This window comes from Eubalaena glacialis, chromosome 1 (genome assembly GCF_028564815.1).
Source record: "Eubalaena glacialis isolate mEubGla1 chromosome 1, mEubGla1.1.hap2.+ XY, whole genome shotgun sequence".
NCBI lineage: Eukaryota > Metazoa > Chordata > Mammalia > Artiodactyla > Balaenidae > Eubalaena > Eubalaena glacialis.
In genome coordinates, this window is record NC_083716.1 from 25104925 (window position 1) to 25130201 (window position 25277).

Below are 25277 nucleotides of genomic sequence, written 5' to 3' on the forward strand. Positions count from 1 at the left end.
CTCTACAATTTTACAGTTTTGTGACAGGTGTTTACAGAATATATATCATCCAATCTTGCTTCAGGCATAAGTCATATCTCAAGAATCATACTTGAGGGAGTTTCACCCATTCATACAGGATCCCAACATTCACTGGGTTTCACAGAAACCATCTGTTTATTTCTAGCAGAACAAATAGGATGACCTCAAGTCTTCTAGCCGTGAGAATAATTAGGCTTTCTCTCTGTCTCCCCCACTCCCCTCCGACAGTTCCCATCCATGTCACTCTAGAGAGTCGACTAAGTACAAGGATATGGTGCCCTGAAGCCAGTTGCTAATGTGATGCTGAGCTCTGGACATAGAGAATTTGCTGCTGAATTATTCACCAAGAATCAAAGTGCTGTCAGATTGACGTGGGATGATTGGGAGGTGACAAACAGAATCGAGAGCTTGTTAGGACTGGAAGGCAGACACTCCACATGAGACGGCCCCTTTAGTGCTGATGAAACAAGACGGGGACACAATGGGCAGGTGAACGCAGATGCAGCAACATCTACAAAGATCTACTGACATTCTGTCATAACCATCATGTGCTGACAATGTCTAGAATCCTGAGGAGTCAGTAGAGCCTGGTAGCAACTGAAAAAGAAAAAGAAACATGGAAGAAGCAAGACTTTTCTTTTGAGGGGGATGAATGAGGATGGGGATGACCTATTACGGACGATTGTTTGTCTGTCTAGTTGGAGAAGTCATAAATTGGGTTGTCCTGTGAAAAGGCATCTCACGGTCTACCAAACAGGCTAGGGCTTGCCCTTCCGGGAGGGGTTATGTAGCCACATAGCTTTGTAGAACTCATAATAATAAACTACATGTCTCTCATGGAGCAAAGTTACTAGAAAATCTGCCCTCCCCTCCAGGATTTTGGTTCGCGAACCTCAGATGCATGAAATCCAGGGACCTCTGTAAACGTGATTCATCTTTGAGGCTAAATGAAACTCAACATTTAAGCTGTCACATTTTTCTAAAGAATGTCAAACGGGCTTAATGATAGGCCAAAATTATCCAGTCAAAGCACTATTGCAAGTTCCCCTTGGATAACCTCAAAAAATAAGTCAAGGAGGCAGCCTTTTTCTGTTCCTAATTCTTGCCTTAATGGGAAAACCTGAGGAAAAGGCATCCTAGTTTCAAAGTAAGTCCAAAGCAACCATCTTCCTATAATCGATGACCCAAAGTTATCCAGACCTAGGATTCCTCATTTAGAGCAGACTCTCTAGAGCAGAAGCCCTTTAATCATCTCTGTTATTCACCAGCTGCCAACTCTGCTGGCCCAGGACCAAAAAACAGGACCCTATTATCCTTTATTTTATTATGATGCTTCTTTGGAGCTACGTGTGTAGATGTCTAATGATGGAGGGTGTAACTGAAACCAATATTAACCAAAGTCAAACTAAGGAATCAGGAGTAATTGCTTTTTTGCATAGGACATTACTTATTCTAAAGCAGAATTTTGTCTACCTTGGACCCCATTATGCAGCAATAGTTAATCTTTTGAAAAGAGCATTACTTGGGAAAGTAAGAGATGAGGATCAATGTCATCCTCTGAAAGGAAGAGATGATGTACCAAGTCAAGTTACACTGAAGCCTTGCTAACGTGGGTCCATGAGGCCCATGGGTGAAGCAACGTTTACAATAAGATTCTTCTGATTCAGCCCGTAATAAATAAACCCCATCCCACTATAGACTCCAGGGTGGTATAGCAACATACTACCTTCTATAAAACTGTTTTCAAACAAGGAAAATAAGGACAAAGACACAGTATATTTTCAAATTTTAGAAAATACATTTATGTTTCTTTATATGTAAATAAACTTTAGTACAAAATTTTCTATTTTTTTCTGTCATGAGCTAGAGTGGGGAGATGACAGTTTTAGGTAAATAAATCAATGACCATATCTCTATTGTAAAGGCACTTTTGTTACATTTTAATCTTTCTCAAACCTCATGTATCTTAATTTAATGTAGTAGTTCTGTTTCCATGAAGACCTATCATTAAGTTGACAAAACCTATTATTAAACTGAGAGTGCATAGGTCAATCTGTGGCATCATGGAATCAAGGAAATTTGGCATTAAACCTGTCCAACACGAGATACACATTTTCAAGATAGGAACTATCTCTGAAGTTAATTATATGCAGAAACCGAGATAACCAGTCTCATTGTTTGTAGAAAGTTCCTGCAAGTGGCTCATAAACATACACAAAAAATAAAAGTGGCATCATTCTCTTAGAAGTTCCTTTTTTAATTCTTCGGTCAAATGGATTAGAAGGGAAATCTACTGGATTGGATAGGAAAAGGAAAATACATTAGGTTTAGTGAATGTATACAGTAAAACATTTAGTTCAAGGATTTGATATGGTATAATTATTTGGCATGTATTTTGGGGAAGAGTCTTTATATTAGTAGACATAGAATGTTCTAAATTAGTAGATTTAAAAGGATATATCTTAGTAATATGTGTGAAGACAAAGGTGATCCCCTAGAGGAGTGGCTGCAAAGTTCTTAGATTCACAGAATTAAGGGGAACAATGAACCTAGTTGAGGGCAAATCAAGTGAGGACAAAGCTTGACACCTGGTAGTTAATGACGTTGAAGGCAGCAAAGGCACATGCACATGAAGTAAACAAGGATTAGGACAGAGGGACAAAGGGTCCTGCCAGCATTGCCTTATAGAAGCCCCAGGGAGGAGTTCGGGAGGGTTGAGTACAGGCAAAGTGTTGGACTTGGGTTGTAAATGCAAAGAGACTGTGGTCAGCCTGAAAGTTCCAGGACTTCCTGGGACCTGCTAAGTTCTCTTGCACTGATGCCATGACAGCCATCACAGGTAAACTAGGTGCTCTGCATCTCCACCGGCCCCTCCCCATTCTACCTGAGAGCACTCCTCGTAGGGAAGACTGACCTGGAGGTGGTGGAGGTCATCCTCCAGGTGCTTTGGTTGTTCTTCCTGCCCCCTTACTCCCTTCCATGAGCATGAAGCCTGGCCCCAATAGGTCTAATAGATTGACTATTGGTTCATTGCTTTTATTATAAGGTCTGTACCTTCAACGTTTCCTTCTCCTTTTCTATATGCTGCTGTTCCAGATGTAGCTTCACAAGTGCTGACTCCTTGGCTGAGATTTCTTCTTTCAATTGATCTACCTGATGGGTCATAATCTTTAATTTTCTATTCATTTCCGTTATTTCATCCTAACAGAATAAAAGGAGAAATGTTTGAAAGTGAATTAAATAGACATCACCATGCCTATGGAAGTTCAAAACACATTCAAGAGCTTTTAAGGGAGACTCACGCAAAACAATGGTCTCAGCTGGGCTATTCCTTTGTATCTTGTGCCCATCAATCTCCAAGTACTTTATAGCATTAACTCTCCAAATATTCTCATGAGATAAAGTATACATAATGAATATGTCATACACACACACACACACACACACACACACTTACTTTATTCCTCACTGTACAAGAGAGGAATTGGAATCACAAGCATTTTTAACTAAAAGATTACAAAGCAAAGCTCTGCAATTAAATGACAAGTGTATACTGCTCCCCTCTGAGTCATGGTAGCTATTAGCAGCTTTAAAAATTAGAAAGGGGAGAATGGCAATTCTACATAATAATTAAAACCAGCACCATGATCTTCACATCCAATCAAGTTTTGTTATTTCCATTTCAAACAATCTGACAGTTCTGCATAAACTGATCTTCTCTTTCAGGTGAATTCCACGATATTTCTTTCTGGATCTATTTTAAATCCTGCCATTAGGATAACAGAAACTGCTTTAAACCCAGGATGGGGAGGAATCAAAATGTAAAGACATAAATACATTCTTTACCTGAGCTTCAACCAGATTTTTGCTATACAGATTCCTGTCTGACCTCACAGCTTCATACAGGTTCTGTTGCTGTTTTAATTTAGTCTCTGATTCAGCGATTTTTTTCCTGTAGTCAAAAATCTGCATTTCACGGACTTTTATGCCTTCCATGTTCATGAGGACCTGGAGGAGAAAGAAGTAATAGAGATGGTTGAATAGCCCATCGGTGGTTATCGGTTCAGGACAAACAGAGATTTTTTTATCGAAGGGTAGCTCGTAGAAATGCCACCAATCAGAAAATGTGACTGTGGCTATAATCACTGCAGTACAACACAGACATTCAGCCCAGCTGATGAGGGGCAAACATATACTTTATCTATGCCGGAGTTCTGCTCAAGCATGAAGGTTTAGCACAGCTATTCTGTGATCACAAGAGGGAAAAGAAAGTAAAGAAATTCTTTCAATACTGAGAACCTCTCTTCACCATCCCACCCACCAAAAAAGGAAAGGAAAAAAAAAAAAAAGCACAGGCTTAAACAGATCTTAACACAAAGCACTAGGAAGGATAAGAGATAACTTAGCTGTTTGGCCATACTCATGGCTTTATAAGGTTAACCACGAGAAAGAAAAGTGGCCTTTGAACATTGATAGCAATCATAACACTGTCTTGCCAATGTCAAACTCAATCCCTCAGGGAAACCCAAAGGACTCCATAAAAATATGTGTTCTACTGTGCATAAAACACTTCTAGGCAAGATGAGATGCAAGAATTACTGCCTCAGGACTTCCCTGGTGGCGCAGTGGTTAAAAATCCGCCTGCCAATGCAGGGGACACGGGTTAAATCCCTGGTCCAGGAAGATCCCACATGCCGCGGAGCAACTAAGCCTGTGCGCCACAACTACTGAGCACGCGTGCCACAACTACTGAAGCCCACGTGCCTAGAGCCCGTGCTCTGCAACAAGAGAAACCACCGCAATGAGAAGCCCGTGCACCGCAACGAAGAGTAGCCCCTGCCCATTGCAACTAGAGAAAGCCCACGTGCAGCAATGAAGACCCAACACAGCCAAAAATTAAAAAAAAAAAAAAATGAATAACTGCCTCCTTTTTGCAAGTATGAAAAACTGAGGCCTGAAATTCTACCATGAGCCTATACCCCTCAACAAGCAATCCATACAGTAGAAATAAGGTAATCATGACTCTCAGTTGCAATGGCCACAGAAATTGGTTTTCTAAGGACAAACTTCTTCAAAAATCCCTTAAGAAAAAAAAATTTAGCAAGGAAGACTGATTAAATCAATGGAGCTTATGATCTAACAACAGTTAGAACACACAGGAGAAACTTCTTAAGAATATTTCACTGCATTTCAGTGGAGTTCTCTTAATTAATGATTACAGTTGAAAGAAATAAACAGAGCAATATGACAGAGAAGGAAGAAAGGGTTTCCTCTAAAGAAGAGGCACTTTACCTAGAACCTAAAGGTCAAAAAGGACTTAGGCCTTTTGCCATGCTGATACTGTGACTCAGGTGAGAGCTATCTGTGAGCATCATGTTCCCAAACCACTGCACTAGGGAATTCTTTTACTCCACTTGTGGAATTAGTATTCCAGAAAATATACTTCAAGAAACCCTCTTCTAATGTTTTCCCATCAGAGTTAATGATGGCTGGTGTTTAATATATTTTCCTTTATATCTTTAAATAAACACCTTTCAAAGTTTTCTTAGGCTTATATTTAAGGAAGGATGGGATTAAATTTTAGTAAATGCCTTTTTAGCATATATTATTTTGCACTACATTATTGGGTCTACTGATTTGATATACTTAGTAATAAATATTTCCTTTTACAAGTATTTTAATTTTATTTCTTTATACATAGTCCCATGTGCCACAGTTCTAAATAAATGCATAAATGGCAAATATACATTTATTTTCTTTTCCTTATTTACTTCGACCTTCCTTCTCCCTTCAAACCACATCAATCCCTCATTGATACATAAAGTAACCAGGTTAATAATCTACTATGTGTTCTTCCAAATTTTCTTTGAATTCTGCATATTCTATTTAGGTCTACTAATGTCATCATTATAACATCCTCATAACAATAGCTAATATTTCTCAGGTACTTTCTATATACCAAGAATTTTACATGTATTAACTCATTTAATCTTCACAAAAATCCTATGAGATGTGCATTATCATCACCCCACTTTCACAAACAAGGAAACTGAAGTCAAAAGAAGTAATATAGTTCACAGCTGTTCACCTAGTGAATATACAGATACAAGGATTTGTTTGTTTTCCTTTTGCTTTTTGAGTTTGGTCTTTATTTTTTAGCAAAATGGGATCCTCTTACATACCTTTATGCACCTTGATTTTTATCACTTAATAATACTTTGTGGAAATCAGGTGGATTAGCTCTAATTCATTCTCTTTAAAGGGGACATAATGCCCTACAGTGTGGATGAGCCATCATATACTCAGCTCCTCCCCTCTGATGGGCATTCACTTGGTTTCCACTTTTTTGCCACTCTGAGCCATGCTGCAATAAACATTTTATACATGTGTCCCTATGCACTTGTTCTTTTACTTCTGTTGAGATGGATTTCCAGGAGTGGAATATCTGGCTCAAAAGACATATATATTTTTAACTTTAATAGATATTGCTAGATTGCTTTCCAAAATGGCTGTAACAATTTACATTTCCATACCGCCAGCAACAGTTTTCTCAATAGAAAACTATCCTTGCAGTTGCAGGATAAACCCTCTTTGGTCATACTGGATGATTCTTTTACTGTACTGTTGAATTTGGTTTGCTAGAATTTAGGATGCTGCATACCTATTCATAAGTGACCTAAGTCTATAGCTTTCTTTTTGTTTCTATTTCAATATCAAGATTTCTGCTAGTTTCATAAAGTGAGCAGAGTACCCTTCTGTTCACTCATTCATCCACTCACCTACTTATTCATTCACTCACTGAACATGCATTGAGGACCCATCTATGACAGGCACTGTAAAAGCACTAGTGATGTAAAGAAGAATAAGATGCGTTCCCTACCCTCAAGTTCACCTCTAGTGAGTGACTCCACCATAAAATGGATAATCAAGGAATGGATACAACCAATAATCTGAGATATGCATAGGGTGTTATGACAGAATTAAACACTGGGAGTTTAATAGGATGGTCATTCACATCTTATCTAAGAAGTTAATATTTGGTATTTACATAATTTGTGAGAACCACCTCTTCCTTCTTGTTCCTCAATCACCCTAGCCAAGGACTCACGCCAAGCTCTCTCCTCGGCCTAGAGTCTTTGTTCATTAACACAGCAGAAGGCAGGGGTTACGTCAGTATAGTAATGCCAATCAATATTACCCCAAAGAATATACAGTACATTTTTCTAAATTCACACACACACAAAAATTTATATAGCCTGAGAATTATCTGATTCTTAAAAGTCTGAAGGAACTCAATTCTAAAATAATTAGGTCCCCAGTGACAATGCTGGAGCTAATTCTCTCTCAGCCTTTTTGGTGGCTTCCATGGTTATTAATCTTTCTATGGTTTCTACTTCTCCTTGAGTCAAGCCTCGATGTGTGTACATATTTTCGAGAAAATTATCTATTTCAACCAATCCTTTAAATTTATGCAACCAGAGTTGTACAAAGTATTTTTATATGATTTTGCTGTTTTATTACTATTAATTGCTATCACTCACTTTGTGTGGAAAGAAAATGGCCCAAGGTAAGAATGTATACAGACTCCGTGATGAATGGCTTGCATCATTGGTTGGGGGGCTGGAAGGAACAAAATTAGAAAATCTGAGAAGAGGAGGTCTGGAGAAGAGGCACATGGACAGATCTGAAATGAAAAGAAATCCCACTCCTTCTTCCATCATTTTTTTTGATCTGTACCTTTAGAATCCTTAAAAATGAGTAGCAGGTGGCCTTTTAAGGTACCACCACTAGCAACTAAAATGTATAAGTTAGGAACAAATGTGAAACCTAAATAAGGTATCTATTCCTGGATCTGTTAGTTGTTTGATTTTTTTAAAAGAAAGGGACTATCTCAGCCCAAAATTTAGCCTTTCTATGGACATGACCACCCTCGTTGGGGTCAGTGAAATGAATAGATTGAAAATACTTTGAAGAGCATCATCAGCATTCAGAATATCAAGCAGCACGTCAGAGAAAAGAAAAAAATTGCTTGTTCAATCACTTTCAGAGATATTACAGCAAGAATAATCCTTCGCACAGACAGAATAATGCTCCAGAGAAAGGATGCAGACAAGGGCATTTCTTTTTTGGGCACCCAGCTAGCAGGGTCCATCTTTCTGCAAACAACAATGCACGAAATCAAACTTGCTTCTGGATTCTTGAAGCTGGGAGTAATAGGAACCCATCATGATACCAAGAAGATCAAGGGTATTTCATTTAAATGACAACGAAAATTGTAAAAGTATTGAAACAAAGGGAAAAGACAATTCACAAAGCAATTTAGTTCTAAGTGTTGGGACTCAATTTGTTTTGATGGAAATCATTCAAACCAATGTCACATAGAGGTTCAAATCCTGAAAATTCATAAAATACGTGGAGTGTTAAGTAGAAGCAAAACCCTTAATCAGCATAATGTCCCCAATTTAAAAGGATATATCAGAGAATGTAGAATGCCAGCTATGGGGCTGGAGCTTAAGTAATTGATTACACTTTAGATACCTCAAACCAACTCATGAGCTAAATCACAACCAAATATAGAAAGTTTTATTATAGTCAGAGGGCTGGAGATCTTAGCACGTGGAGGCCTGCTTCAGAGGAGCCCCAAAAGTGCTTGCGGTGCGCTATCAGGGTACAATCTCAGTTTATAACCTACTACCTCTTCTTTTTCTGTTAAAACAACCTGCCAATAGAAACGAGTGAGATAAAAATCAATAATGCATGCTGGAAATCTGCAGCCATAGTCAAAACATCATATGGACAAAGGCAGGATGAGAAAGTGGGTCATTGAATTTGGAATCCTTTAACTTGCATTTGATGAAATATCAGTACACTAAACTTCTCAAATAAGTTTTTCTGACTTGATGTCAATGGTTTTGATGCTGACAACGCCTTTACCTCCATAATGAAACTGGAAAACTCATTCTCAAAGAAAAAAAAGAAAAAAATCTATATGCCCAGGCATGTGAAATTTTAAGTCTTCTCTGTTTTTCTTGCTTTCTTATTTTATCCTCTATCTCAAATTTAGAGAGGCATATCTATTTTTCTATCTGCTTTTAATAACATGTTATGATACAAAATGAGGGATATAATATCTGCCTCAGAGGGCTATTATGAGGATATAAGTGAGAAAAAATATATTTATGCCATCATAGAAGTACCAGGCATATCATAATTTAATCATTTAATAAATGTTAATAGATTATCATGATAGGTTAACATTATGTGATATTATATAATATTAGCACTTAACAAATCAATTTGATTTTTTCTATGGATCAAATTCTGTCCTCCTGCAGGGAAACAGTGATCCATAGTACACTTCTTTTATTATAACATGAAAAGGTTAAAATTTGTGTATGTCCCCTTGAAGGCTCTCTCCAGGGTTCTACCCTATTAAAGACGCTCTGTATAAAAAACTTCAAATTAATATTGAAGAAACAGAAGTTTCATTTTATGATGAAGTACGTATTCAGTGAACAATATCTCTTTGATCAACTTTTGCTATCCTCACTTACTTCCAAGTCCTTGCAAGCACATTATTATTCATTTCTTGGAACCTCTGTCTAGAAGAGCTTTGTTTGACACTGTTATAGGCAAATAAACAGACAGCTAAGAAACCTGTAGGTAGGGATTCATTGTGAAAAACGCTTTTTGGCATATAAGCTGTCTGGGAGGTGATAGCCAGAAGAAAAAGAAGGGGTCCTAAAATAAGCCAAATGCATAATGTGCAAAATGTTCCCCAGATTTAATAATTTACTGGAAATGATTTTACCTAGAATTTATAAAAGTCTAGAAAAGAAGTAAATACGGGGGACCACAACTTCTGATGCCGTTCCTGGTGCCTCTCAATTTACCTGAATAATAAAATTTACAGTGCAGCAGAGGAAAAACCATGAAGATAAAAAGCGCTGCAACATTGTAGTAGATTGTTTTACGGTTCCGTGAATATTCGCTCCCAGCACCTCTTGCCCTTGCTGTTGAGGCTGGGCCTGGACATGTGACTTGCCATAGCCAATGGGGTGTCAGAGAACATTTGGTAAGTAGAGAATCATGAAATGTGCTTGCGTGGTTGGGTCTGTCCTTTGCGTTCCTTCCTTTCTCCATGAGAATACCATGTATTCTGGAGGATGAGAAACATGTGGAGCAAATCTGGACCCAACCCACAGCCCCAGGCCAAGCCCAGGCAAGCTCAGCCTACATCAGCTGATGCTAGTCAACTGCAGGTGTGTAAGCGAGAAATAAGTGCTTGTTTTTGCATGCCAGTGAGATTTGGTGTTTATTTATTATGCAACGATATTGTGGCACATGTTGACTGAGACAAACACATAAAGAAAGGGTTTGGGATTCTGAGCCATCCAATTCTGGCACAAAAAAAGTATCTTCTTTCTCATTTGCAAATGCCCAGTTAAATTAATAAAATGTAATGTAGGGCTTTCAGCATCTTAGATGTCACTTTTATTTCTCTAAATGAAAAGAGCTAGAAAGTGAATGTTGACACTGTTTTTGCAGCCCAGAAGGAAGAGGACATCAGGTCAGAAGTCACTCACAGCTAAAATTGCCAAGGATAATTTAGATAGCATTGTCCATTATGGCAACCTATTTCAAATGAATTTAAAGGAGGGCAGACCCATAGTGATAAATAGATTACTGAAGAAGAATTTAATATAGATACCTAAAATTAAATCTTTGACTAGTTGATTCAGATGTCTAATTATGCTTTCCATACACTCTTTCAAAATATATTTGAGTACCTATTTAGTGAATAAGTAACAAGAAGAGCTCAAAATTGAAGGAGACTTGCCCTTAAGGAGCTTGTAAGTAGCATGAGGCAGACACAGAAATGCAAAGACGGTAATAACATCAGATTTCTTCAACTGCCAGAGAGGGGAGCCAAGTACAGATGGGTTAGAAAACATTTTTAATAAAGCTCCTTGGGAAACGTAGGATTTTATTGGCCCTTGATGGAAAGGCAAAGTTTTTTAAAATATTTTTTCTTTTTTTTTTCTTTTGGTCAAGATACTAAAGAAATACATATTCATTTCAGAAAATTTGAAAAATACAAAAAGCACAAAAGAGGGAAATTAAAACAATCTGTATCCCTACCACCCAGAGATAAGTAGTATTCACATGGTGGTGTGTTACCTTCCACTCTTCTTCCTTTTTTAAAAAAAAAAAGAAAAAGGCAAGTAGGCTTCTGCATTTTCTTCTTGCCCAATTCTCAGAGAGTACTTTTCTGCATCACTGTGGGTGAAACAATACACACACAACTTTCTCCCAGAGCAAGTCTCTATAAGATTCTCCTGTCACTGATTTTGCCGGACACATGCTCAAGCCGCGTGTACCGTTCTTTCTTCATTTCCAGAAAATCTGTTCCGTTACATCTTTGACTTGGGGCTCAGTTCCTCCATCAGAGACCAACAGTCTGTAGATTGGTTTACATTCCCTGTCCTGCTTATCTCTTATCTTCTCTTTGATCATTTTTATCTTTTCTTTCCACCTGCATTCTAAGAGAACTACTCAAGTTTGCACTCCACTTCACTGACTCTATTTTCCATATCAGTTCTGTTCTTTACTAACTTCAAGGTAGATTTTAAATCTGCCATTGCTTGCTTTTGTTTGGTTTGGGGTTTGTGTGTATTTTAGTCTCTTTACAACTGTTCCTTATTTTATCCATCACTTCCTTTCTGTTTCATCTCTGCTTTATCATAGAGGTAATGCCCTCTTGGACTTATAACCCAGATGATAGTTCTCTGTCCTGTCAGGGTCACTCTGTTCTTAACCACAACAGAACATCTAGAATCTTCATTCTGTGTGCTAGGAAGACCAACATCCCACCTAGTATCTCCAAGAATTCTTAGAGGAATTATATTTCTCCTATTCATTGTGGCTTTGATTTCCTGTTTCCATAGAATTCCGGATTCTCAATTGGCACTTTTCTCTGGCACATACTGTCCCTTTTCTGGGATGTGTTACCTCACATCCCTCACCACCCCATCCCTGACCCCACAAAGCACAATCCAGCCACTGGGTTGATGTAGCAGACTGTCACCAAAGGTTTCAGGGACAGAGTACAGTAAAGAACTTAAAATCAACCTTCGGACATCCCATTCTTAGCAATTCCTTGGTCATTCCTGCCCTGAGAACTGGTCATCTCTTCCAGAAGAGCCCAGCCTACTGCCTCGCTGTTGGTGTTGTCTGCTCTCCTCTCTCATCCTCTCCTATCTCCCCCCATTTCCTGCTCACCACCACCCCTCCCCTTCCCAATTGCAAGCAAATTCAAGGGACTGTGAGTTGAGGTCCAGGTAGATTTTCCTCAGTTCACCTCTATTGGCTTTAAAATTCTCATCCAGTCTCTTTTCTTCTATTTTAGCATCAGGCTTTATGTCAGCCTTAGTGTTTGAGACTGTTAAAACTTTTCATCTATGTCTGCACCTTATTGACGTTTAACAAGAAGTTGAAAATAGCTACATTCAAATGCCACTTTGAACAAAAATTCTGGGCTGTTCATCAACAAATTTATTTATTTATTTACTTGCTTATTTATGAGATGTTTCATAGCATTTATTATCTGCCAGAGATCATTCTAAATGCCTTATAGATATTACCTCATTTAATCCTCACCACCACCCCATGATATATGCCCCCAAGCCTTTTCCTCTGCACACAGATAAAAGTTAGGTCAAACCATATTAATAATTTTGCATTTTGTTTTTATCAGATTCATACTGTGACCATGTTCCCCATTTAAAAAATATTTTTCAAAAACATGGTTTTAATGGTACATAGCAAATTTGCACAATTTATTTTGAAGAATATTCTTTTATAAAAATCTTTGCATTATTGTTTTTTCATATATTCAGTTTTTACAAAAGAAATTGCTGGGTCAAAAGGATAAACTTGGAACAACTCACTTTAGAAGTAGATCAAAATATCAGTTTCATGACATCTTCCCCACCCCTGGTATTATTCCACAACTCCCTATAAACAGAATGCACGAAAGGGAACTTTCTGTTTCTGGGAATGAGGTATGTGTGTGTGTGTGTGTGTGTGACAGTAAAGAAAGAAAGAAATATGGGAAGGTGTTAAAAAGACATATATGTTTTTAATAAGAAGTCCAGAGGTGACACAAGTTGCTGTAGCAACTGATATATGCTGTCAGGGGTTAAGTAAGAGAAAAATTATAGTCGATAAAGAACATTTTAAGAACCCGTGCTTAAATTATTTAGGTAAGACATTATGTAACCTTGTGCAGTTAAACATCAGAAACTGTGAAAAACAGTTACCAGCAAAACTTGTTACCAGTATCTCTCCTTTACAATGAAACAGAGAGAAATATACAATCCTATGTTAAAATCAGTGGCAGTATTCTTTTTATCACTCATCATCTATCTATTTGTTCAACAAACACTTTTTCAGCGCCTACTATTTACCAGCATGCTGGAAGTGAAAAAAAGAATGAGATAAAGTCCTTGCTCCCAAGAACTCACTATAAAGTAGGGAAGACAAAGGTACAAATAATTACACTAGAAGATGATAAGTGCCATTCCAGAGACACCAACAAACCAATAAAGTAGGAAGTGACTAGTTCCGCCTAGGGAGTCAAAACAGGCTTGACCCCAGAGATGAGCATTTGAGCTGGGTATTGAATAAGAGCTTTCTATGCAGAGAAGGGAAGAAAGGGCTTTCCAGGGAGAACGAAGAGCTTAGACTCTGTTGCACAAGTCAGAATATACCAATGGCTGTGTCTTGCATGGGTTACAGGTATGTAACAAAATACTGTGTCTTGCGTGGCTTACAGGTATGTACCAAAATACAGGTATGTATCACCCACAGGATGGCCAGGTGGGACCTGGGCAGCTAGCATCCCTGGGTTAGTCCCCTCCAGCCCTGCACATTCTCATCTCTCTCATTTCCACATACTGTAGATATAGAATTTTCTATGATGCTGTGATGCAAAGAATGCTAGGAAGCACTGCCCCAGGTTGCTGAGAGATGACAGAGGTTTGTAAGGCTGGGAGTAATAATAAGGTCAGGTTGGAATTTTTAACAACTTGACGGCAGCCAGCAGTGGAGAAAGACTGACTCTTGGGAAGCAGAAGTAGGAGGCTGCAACAGATTATATGTTCAGACATACTGGCTGTCTCACCAGGTAGGGCCCCTCCCTTAGTAGGATCACACTCCTGCCTGGGGATATCAGGCTTGATCATGTAACTTGCTTTGATCAATGAAATATGAGTGGACAGACCCTGTACCCTTCCCTTGCCAGCAGAAGTTCTGAGAGCATATCAAAGGTCCACTATTACACTGTTTTCCCTCTGTAAGAGGCCAGCACATCCCAACAGAGTCAGCCTGAAATAAAGAGGACGTGAAGCAGGCCTACAGCTGACTCTCAAAGACCAATAATGTGAGTAAAACATAGATCTCTGTTGCTATAAACCACTGAGACTTGAGGGTTATCTGTTAAAACTTAATCTGACTGATACAGAGGCTAACAAGGCTAGCCAAGATAGAGAATATGAGTGCCTGAACTGACAGCTAGTCCTCTCAGAGTCAGTAAATCAATCAGTGGAGGTTCTTAAATGATCAAGTCGCAAGAGAAATATGCTGTTTTACAGTGGCTCCCAATCAGGGATACGAGGATCCCTGGGGGTCTTTTACAAGGAAGATATGCCCTGCCAGGGCTGGACTGATCATATGCATTTGTGCTCCAAATTTACATTCTGCAAATATCTGCTCAGCATTTATTTACTCTAAATGGGAAGTAGTTGATTTCCTAGCAAAGCTTATTTCCCACTATCTTAAATATGCATGTGAACCACAAGCTGAAATCTGAATAATTCATCTTTACAACAGTGTGTGGCAATCAGAAATGTGACAATCAGAAAGAATGTGCCGGTGCTCGACCCACACCATGGAGGAGTGGCTTACCTTTTGGGTAAGGTCACTGGCTTCATTGATGTACCGATCTCGCTCCTTTTCCAGTTGAAAGATAATCTTTCTCTGCTTCTGAGCCTCTTCTTTGTAGTTCTGGATTTCTTCCTCCAGGTTTCTCTTGGCTTGTTCATGGAGCTTTACCAGGTCTATCTGTTTCTGGGTTGCACTGACCGCCTTAAGCATATTCTAAAAATAAGGACAACACAGCAGCCCCATTACTCAAAATGTTTGGAGATTTTTGGTTAAATTTACTCCCTGTCTTAATCCTAAAATAATTAGATGCATTGTTTGGGAGATGAATAAAAATAATCATATTATTTACAGCTTATTTAGGGCTTGTTATGTTAATTTTGCACAGAGCACTATAGACATACATATAAATGCACTAAGAGACAACATCCCCAGGAAGTGGGCACTATATCGCTCCCATGTTAGGGGTAGGAAACTGCGAATGAGAAGTTAAGCTACTTGCCTACAAGTTCATACAACAGTGGAGTTAGGATTTGAATCCAGAGCTAGCTGACCCCAAAGCCAACCTCTGTTCCAGCTCTTGCCTTTTTCTTGTGAAGTCAGAACAGCTGAACCTAATCATGTAACACAGGCTTTGACTACAAAATAAAATAAAACCAACTTATTAAAAATACAGATACCCAGAATTAACATATGCTCCAACAATATCACTCAAAAGAATAGAAAACAGGTGTTCAAACAAAAACTTGTACGTGAATGTTCATAGTAGCACTATTCACAAAAGCCAAAAGGGGAAAATAACCCAAATGTCCATCAACTGATGACTAAATAAACAACATGTGCTATATCCACACAGTGGAATATTATTCAACCATAAAAAGGAATGAAGGGCTTCCCTGGTGGCACAGTGGTTAAGAATCCGCCTGCCAATGCAGGGGACACGGGTTCGAGCCCTGGTCTGGGAAGATCCCACATGCCGCGGAGCAACTAAGCCCATGCGCCACAACTAATGAGCCTGCGCTCTAGAGCCCGTGAGCCACAACTACTGAGCCCACGTGCCGCAACTACTGAAGCCCGTGCGCCTAGAGCCCGTGCTCCGCAACAAGAGAAGCCACCACGATGAGAAGCCCGCGCACCGCAACGAAGAGTAGCCCCTGCTCGCTGCAACTAGAGAAAGCCCGTGCACAGCAACAAAGACCCAATGCAGCCAAAAATAAATAAATAAAAATTAAAAAAAAAAAAAGGAATGAAGTACATGATACAACACGGTTGAAGCTTGAAAACATTATTCTGAGTGAAAGATGCCAGACATAAACAGTCACATATTGTATGATTCCAGTTATATAAATATCCAGAATGGTCAAATCCACAGAAACAGAAAGCAGATTCATAATTTCCAAGGGTGGGAGGAGGGGAAAGTGGGGAGTGACCACCTCACAGGTACAGGGTTTCCTTTTGGGGTGATGGAGATGTTGTGGAACTAGACTCATGATGTTTGCACAACATTGTGAATGTACTAAATGTCACTAATGGCAAATTTTGTTTTGTATGTATTTTACAACAGTAAAAAAGAATTAACCTGTTTTTTTAAAAAACACAGATGTCCCAACTCCAGAGATTCTGATTCAGTGGAGCTGTTATGCACCTAAATTTTTTTAAAAAGCTGCCCTGGTGGTTTCAGATGCTATAATGGAAATGCCTTGGGTTGGCTGCCCAAGGAGCCAGGTTGTTCCTCTGGAACACAGAGTTAATAGAGTGCAACTCTGGCAGCCATGCTCATGATGGAGCAGAGCTTGTCTGCTTTTCTAGCCACAGCTGAATGGACCCAGTGACTTTTGAAATAGGGCCTCCAGATTTTTATAACTCAGTAAAAGATGTAAACTTGGGAGCTGCTGGTGATAGCTTTTTTCTGCCATATGGACAGGGAAACAGAGAGAGACGATCTTCACTAAAAGAAATGAAGCAAAAACTCAGCTGGAAGTCTAGTGGTGGAGGGAGAGAGCTTTCTGTGCATCCCAAGAGTGTTAGGCCAGGTTCCTATCTGTTCCTGAGGCCCAGCTGTATCCTTGGGTTCCATGAGGTGCCTCATAATTCCTTCACAGATCTCTAACCAATACAGAACTTCAGCCAGGTCTGAAAACCACTGGCATAAACAGGTTAAAAAAAAATGAACATTAAACCTTGGTCGGATGACAATGTAGAAAATGGAAAAGGTCAACTTTACTTTCAAGTATTGAATTAAACATTTGCTCTATGAAAGATAAAGCCACTTCAACATGACACTGAAAGAACCAAATATATTAACATTGCCGCCTGTCAAAACTATGTCACTCACTCACTCAATGAAGGTGGCATTTCAAGTCAGTGGGGAAAGAACGTATTATCAGTAAAGGTTGACTGCATACCTGCAGAGGGGCAGGCGCTGTGCCAGGCATTAAGGATGCAATGGCTCGGGAAAAAAAAAGTTAAAAATGTACCCTGCCCTAAAGAAGGAGTTGACGTAGTCAGATCAAACAAAATAAGTATAAAATTAATGTGTTAGGTGTCCTATTGTGGCAGAAAACCTATAGGTTGTTTATCAGAATATATAAAATATAAATGGATTAAATATTGTATGTGTTACAAATAAATTTAAAAATCTAAATCCAACATTATTTACATATATAAATTTATAGAATAAAGAAACAGTTACTAGGATTATGCAAAAAAAATTAATGACTTTCTTAAGGAGTGCTCAGCATGTAAAGATATCTAATCTTATACTATTTCCTGAGATTCCCCAAATAGTCTACTTTAAGCTACAGGGTAATCTATTCAATACTTTGTTAACATTTATTCAATTCTGGGAAACTTAAAGAAATAATAAAAATTCAGAATGAACAAATATAGGCTGTACCTACTTTGATGAGATGAAGCTATCTTGGCCAAAAGCCATCAGGCTGTCTGCTCCGGAAGCAGCCTCCCCACTCTACACCTGGCCCATAGCTTTTTCCTCCCTGGAGGAAATCCTTGAGCAGGAATGTTTACCCTAAATCCTTGAAAGTAGTTAATCTCCTAAGAGTGACTGTCAATCAAAGGAATCCTCTGGAAGGGGCAAGGAGGGGAAAGGGGGGGGGGTGGTCTGCCTTGAATAGAGGATTTCCAGGCCTCAAGCTCCCCCAACCCCTCCCTCAGCTTTGGACTATATTGAGCTCAAAGACCAGGAGAAATAAGGGCCAAAAACAAAAACCAAAACCTACAACACTCCTGAAAAGATGGAGGAAAGGTTAGAGACTCTTTATATGGCCAACCAGCCATCCTTCAAACACCTAAAAGTTAAATTTTATTAGCACTCACTTGTATTTTCTGGATTAGTACAAGTTGCAGATTATAGATATTGAAATCAGAAATTTTGGACTTCCCTGGTGGCACAGTGGTTAAGAATCCGCCTGCCAATGCAGGGGACACGGGTTTGAGCCCTGGTCTGGGAAGATCCCACATGCCGTGGAGCAACCAAGCCTATGCGCCACAACTACTGAGCCTGTGCTGTAGAGCCCGCGAGCCACAACTACTGAGCCCACGTGCCACAACTACTGAAGCCCACGCTCCTAGAGCCCATGCTCTGCAACAAGAGAAGCCACCACAATAAGAAGCCCGTGCACCGCAACCAAGAGCAGCCCCCCGCTCGCCACAATCAGAGAAAGCCCACGCACGTGCAGCAACGAAGACCCAACGCAGCCAAAAATCAATCAATCAATAAATTTATTAAAATCAGAAATTTTGATCAACTGCTAAGATGCCAAATAACACACCAGCAATAAAAACAGAAACCACAAGACACCCTGAAATCCCCTGCTGGTTTATATGATAATTCTCCAAAGTCCCTTTGTGCTCACAGGTGATAATGCGGTTTCAATTCACAGCCAGTGAATGGTGGAACGTGGATAGCTGCTTAGAGGAAAACTGAGCACTATTATTAATTCTAATCTACTTTTGTTTGCCTCAGAGTTTTCTCTCCCCTGCAACCAGTTATAGGCAGATATTATAGCACTAAAGAAAGACATTTATTTACCAGTGTTACTGTAACAAACTCACCTTATTCAATAGGTCCCTTTCTCTCAGAAGCTCATCCATTGCTTTCTTATCAAGTTCTGCTTGTTTCTTTGAAGCCTCCACCTCTAAATCACCAGCGAGAAAAACAATAATAAATATAAAGAAAACCTAAGAAAGAATCTGCCAAAGCCAAAGTGACATAAAAACTGCTTTATATATTTATCTGTAGCTATAAAACTACTTTTCGTTGAGTGTTACATGATCTTCATTATAACTCAGTGAGGTAGGTCTTCCTGTCCCTGAGGCTTAAAGGCCCATATGCCAAGGGTCCACAGCCAAGAGGTGACAGGGCTGAGATTAGAAGTTTGGTCTCTCTGACTTCAAAAAGTCCTTGCTCTTTTTAAATCTTTTTTATTATACAAGTAATTAGAAATACAGGACGAAATTGGAAATAAAAATAAACAGAAGGGAAAATTTTCTAAATCAGAATCTACTTAGGATTTTGATGGGTCTCTTTTTTGACTTTTTCCTATGCAAATATACATGTGTATATAAATATGAATATTTATACACCACATACACCAAGAGGGAATCATACCACACATACAGTTTTGTAACTTGTTTTATAATTAACAAACATAAAATAAATACCTCTCTATATTATAAATGTGTAAATATGTCAGAATTTCTAATGACTTCATATTTCACTGTATAAAAATGTATAATTTATTTAGCCAATCCCCATCTTAACATTTAAGTTGCTTCTTTTTTTTAAATTTTTTTGCAATTATAAACAATAATCCTATGAAAGTTCCTGTTCATTTGTTCCTCTAGGAGAGGAAGTCCTGGACCAAAAGTGATTTTCTTTTTAAAGACATTTCTCCCCTACTGCCGAATTCTCTCCAAAAATTAAAAGCAGTTTAAATCCACACCCAAACCACCACTGTTAAGAGAATGATAATTCTCTTTGATCTTCGACAACCTGGTAGATTTTTCTAAACCAGTATGTCCATATTTAATTTACATTTCTTTGATTAGTAGTGAAGGCGACTACTTTTCCTGTTTAATGATCATTTATTTGTTTTTCTGTTTTTCAAATTGCCCACACTGGTCCTTTGCTCATTTTTCTCATGAATTGTTTACCTTTCTGTGAATTTGTAAGAGCTCCTTATATATAATAAGGATACTAACTCTTTGGCAATATTTTAGTCAATTCACCTTCATATACAGAGTCTTTGGCTGCTAAAAAAAAAATTACCTTTAATGTCATTAAATCTCTGCATCTTGGCTTTATTGTTCCTACATTTGACCTTAGCTTTTTTCCCAAAAAGTAGTTTATTGTCGTACTACCATTTTCTTAATAATCCATACTGCACACTGGTATGAAATGACACCTTTATCTTAGATGATAATCGTGGGTCTTTTTGCGGCCTTTCTGATCTCCATTGATCTGTTTATTCAGGCATTTTCACTAAACTATTTGATTACTGAAGTGTTATAATACATTTAAACACCTGGTAAGGCAAATGCTCCCTTCTCACTCTTCTCTTCCAGAATTTTATAGCAATTGTCACATGTTTATTCTTCTGGAGGAAACTTAGAATCAGTTTTCAAGTCCCAAGCAACATAACTCACTGAAATTTTTATTGGAAATATTAAACGTGTAGATTAATTTGGACAGATTTATATCTTTATCATATCAAGTTTTCTCATCGAGAACTTGGTGTAGCTGTCCATTTTTCAAGTCTTCTTTTATACCCCTCAAAAGAATTCTGTAGTGTTTTATATATATAGGTCTTACAGATATCTTGGTAACTTTATTCATAGATATTTTATTACTTTAGTTGCTATTGTGAAAGGGGGGTTTTCCATCATATATTGTAACTGGTTCTTTGTAGGAAAGAAAGCTATTGATATCTATATATTTATTTTATAACCTGCCACCCTGTTGAACTCTTGTTAGTTCTGGCAATTTTTCAGTTCATTTCTTGGATTTTGTGGTAGGAAATCATAACATATGTGGTAGGAAATCATGCTCCTAACCATTATGTCCAATGCCACTCTTTGATAGGGCACATCAAAAGGAAGTGCTCCCTAAGAAGAAATAATGATGTTAACGATATCTATAAAATAACCAGAAGAGAAAGCACGATGACTTCTGTAAACGTGATTTAAGGATGAAGGATTGGGTTCAATACTTAATGGATAAAATTTTTTTTCAAAGCTTAGAACTATCGCCAGCAAAAATACAGAAATTTTAATATGGAGTGTTTTTGGAAATTCACTAAGCCAGTTACAAAACATGCTCTACTAGTTCTATTTTTTTTTTTTCATATCTGTCATTGAAGACATTAGACTGTAAACTCATGCTAGACTGTAAGCATCCTGAGGACAGGAACCTCCATGCACCCAATGCCTAGCATAATGCCTGCACATAGTGTGTACTCAATTTACTGAATGAATAAATAAATGGAGAAATTATCAATATCAGCTGCAACTGTGCCTCAGTAAAAGATTATTTCCGATGTCTTAGGAGGAAAAATATCTGCACTTCTCAAAGACGTGACAAATACTTCTAATAATCTTATCTAGAGATTTAGATTTTACATAATTTTTAGGGAGGCAATGTACATTTTTATGCTTCTATGTATGTTATCTCAGTCAGTAATTTACAGCTGAGGTCAATGAGGTGTTCCTGCCTCACATTTTCTGGTGCAGTCAGAATTCAAACCCTGATCCTCTGTCTCCAAGTCTCTGAGCTGTTTCTACCACACCATGTTTAACTAGCGTATCCTATTTTTAATTATATTCTTTTTCAGAATGAGATAATATTCTCTTATTACTTTTATAAGTGGTAATATATCTGGATAACAATAGATGACTTTTTTTTTTTATTTTGGCCGCACTGCACGGCATGCATCCCCAACCAGGGATCAAACCCACACCCCCTGCAGTGGACGCACAGAGTCTTAACCACTGGACCACCAGGAAAGTCCCAATAGATGACATTTAGTAAGCACTTACTGTGTGCTAGGCACTGTCCCAAGAGCTCTCTATATATTAGCCATTCATCCCCAACAGCTAAATGTGATAGAGGTGGGATCTGAACCCAGGTAGATCTGACTCCAGAGTTTGTATCCTTAATGATGTTTCTGTACTACACAGCCTCCTGTGGCACTTAAATTTTCCCTCCACAGGTCAATGTGATAGTTGGCTAAAACAAGTGTTCGCCATATGGTAAAGTACTAACAGAGGAAAGGAGTTAGAAGCCATTAATTTTTGTCTCACTGATTCTGGGTATACTATTGTCTCAAATACCGCTCATGCGGAATATTCATTTGAATTTATCCCGCATCTTCTGTGAAAAAAGAAGACTGAAGGAAAAGACATGTAGAACCCAGACCTAAGAGTATAGATGCTATTTACTCCATTGACAAATACTGAAAAATACTTTGGGCTCAGTATAACCTGTTGAAGAGTTTTTTAAGGTAAGAAAGTTCAAGGTATTCAAAACGATGTCTCTTCCATATTATCTACTTACCAGTTTGAATGTTGTTTTACTGAATTCATTTGGCATGGTTTGTGTTTGCATGCATGGAGTTGCCAAATGACATTAGTTACCAATGAAACGCTCATAAACTAATAAAACAAAGCACAAAATGATTCTTGGTTTACCTCTCTCTAATCCCAAGATCTGATTTTTCAGGGTTTCCTTGTGCTGTTCCACTTCTCCCTTTTGACCTTCAACCTGGTGCAATTTCTTATGGATTTGTTCTCTGATTTTGTTGAGCTTCCCAATGTCAAGGCGCATCTGATGGACTTCTTCCTCTTTGGCCTATGATTAGTGAGAGAGGATTAACCAGGGACACTCAGTCAATAAAGAGCCGGTGACTGGATGATGGTAAACTCAGAACCAATAAAAGGACATTGTTCCTATGTCAGTGTAAAGTTGTTCTGTGGGATTAAATCAAAACACACACTGTTTGGTTTTTGAGAGAAATTGAAAAAGTCTATATAAGCCATAATAAAATATATGGCTATATGAGCTAAAAACAATGAAGAGACTGATTAAACCTGATACCTCAGGATACCATGGAATTGTTGAATCAAGCAAGATAAGAATGCTGAGTTGTATCATAAATGTGTGAAATTTGTGTACAAATGCTGTACTGATTAGCAAATTTCATAGACTCACAAAGTGATCTCTCTTGGAGGTTATTAACGTGCTATAAAATATTGAGTCTTTTGGATCCACATGTCCACTGTAGTGCAATTACATACATTAGAAAAGGGGCCCTCCTTCCTCAGAGTATGTTAGTCAATGACTGTATATATGGACAGGTGGACAGGGTAGCATTAATAAGCAAGTCTACACGATGTCAAAAGGTATCAAAACAGCAATTCCAGCAAAGTAAAGCACCAGATTTTTGTCTATGGATTTCAAGTTTTATGAATTTTTTTAAAAATTCATTTTTAAAAAATGTGCCATTCTTAGAAATGACTGGGAAAGCAACTAGTGATTCTTCTGCAAATAAAGAGTAGCAATTATTCCCAGTTCTTGACAATGAAGAGGCTGCACTTAGCTGGGCACGTTATCCTCAGATCACTGCTAGAAGCAGAATCCCATAGGTTTAGGATCTGATAACAAAAATATTCCATCTTTCAAGGTGCCCCATGCATGTCATCAAAGGAGAGAATTATTGGCGTAAGTATTTTTCCTTTAATTTCACCTTCGGGGCTAATACATTATTTTGCCTTCAGGAGTCGTTTCATTTCTGCTTTAACTTGGAGCATTCTCATAAACAATGGTTTTGACCATTTCTGGGCTGCTTAAATGTTCCTCAGCCTCAGATCCTACCGGGTCCAAATTAGTTCATCTAAGGCCCCTTTCAATTAAAACAATAAGATGTTCTAATTCAGTAGTTATTAATCCAGGCCCCATGGTTAGAAAAATTAATCCAGACCCCATGGTTAGACTTCAGAAAAAATCCTGTAAACCTCTAAGACTGCATGCAAAACAAGACACAAGATGTGCAAATAAGTGTGCGTGCGTGCGTGTGTATGTGCACGCACACACATGCTTTCATCAGATTCTCAAAAGGTGCTGTGATGCAAAAACTGTTAAGATTTACTACTCGAATCAATGTATTTTCCTGATTAGTCACTCATTTTATGCCCAGTATTCTAACATAACTAGAGTAGGGCTTGTGGATTTTTCAGAATTGGTGATAAACATAAAGCCGCTCTGCTAAGCATGTAGGCAGACAATATGTATCCAAGTATAAAACGGTTATCCAAACTTAATTTGCAAGCACTCTTCAATCACGGCAGGGAGAATAGGAGACATATCTTGAAATTTACATTGGACAGAAGTGAAAATCATGATTCTGCAGTCCTAAGAGTAGACATCAAATAGTACCTGTCCGTCCCCCACCCCTCCCATTCCATACAAGTAGCGAAATACAATCTCACTTCTTTGCCACTCACATGTGTAAATGGTTTCTAGCTCTGGGTAACTGGTTACTTGCAAGGCTCAGTTACAGAGGTGAACATCTGAGCTCACTTTGGAAAGTATTTGCATAGTCATATGATTAATAATCAGCTTAGCAATGTTATAAGAATGGAAGTTATCAAACTGCTTCCGGGCATAAAGCAATCACTGTAGGTTTACACCTGCCTCTGAAGGACCAAGGCTAATACAGGTTATCCAACCAAAGGCTCCCATAGCATCAGCCAACTTATATTAATAGGGAAAGAAGGAGGGCGTGCTAGGGAACAGATATGTCACTTGGTGTTTACTTTGAGCTCCAACGCCTTCTGCTGGTTTTCCTGGGATAGCTGCTCACAAATCAAACTATGTTGTTCGTTCTCTTGCTGAAGTTTAGCATTTCTCATCTGAAACTGCTCCAGCTCCTTTGCAGCTCTCTCATTCAGTATCTGAAAGATGCAGAACGAGCTGGTTAACGCTTTTGAATCTGATTACAGTAGCTGCACCTCCACGCAGGAGGCCATGCAGACCTCCTGGGACAAGCAGGGCAACCACACTTTTTTTGTCTTCGCAGAAATTGTTCCTTCTCCCCAGTGAAAGCATGAAGGCACTCAAATATGATGAATGTTAAGTGGCTGAGGGAAATGATGCCTTCTAATGAATAACACAGAGAGCATAATTTTTTTTTCTGGGCACCTTGGGCAGTCTTGTTCACAGGTGGTGGATAAATATTTTAATGCCTGTTTGCCATTTGGCAGGCTTCGCATACACAACAATTGCTATAATCATTGCA

At 38.5% G+C, this 25277-nt stretch overlaps 1 protein-coding gene across 1 annotated transcript in view; it reads right to left on the reverse strand.

Moving 5' to 3' along the window:
- Positions 1 to 25277, reverse strand: part of CFAP58 (cilia and flagella associated protein 58) — a 111105-nt gene that overhangs the window by 72268 nt on the left and 13560 nt on the right. Inside the window, exons 7-12 of the mRNA XM_061189768.1 lie at positions 24796 to 24933; positions 22672 to 22831; positions 19039 to 19121; positions 14989 to 15180; positions 3868 to 4029; positions 3076 to 3222 (exon numbers count right to left, since the gene is read on the reverse strand). Of these exons, the coding sequence (XP_061045751.1) occupies positions 3076 to 3222; positions 3868 to 4029; positions 14989 to 15180; positions 19039 to 19121; positions 22672 to 22831; positions 24796 to 24933 (882 nt within the window). The remainder of the gene's footprint in view (positions 1 to 3075; positions 3223 to 3867; positions 4030 to 14988; positions 15181 to 19038; positions 19122 to 22671; positions 22832 to 24795; positions 24934 to 25277) is intronic.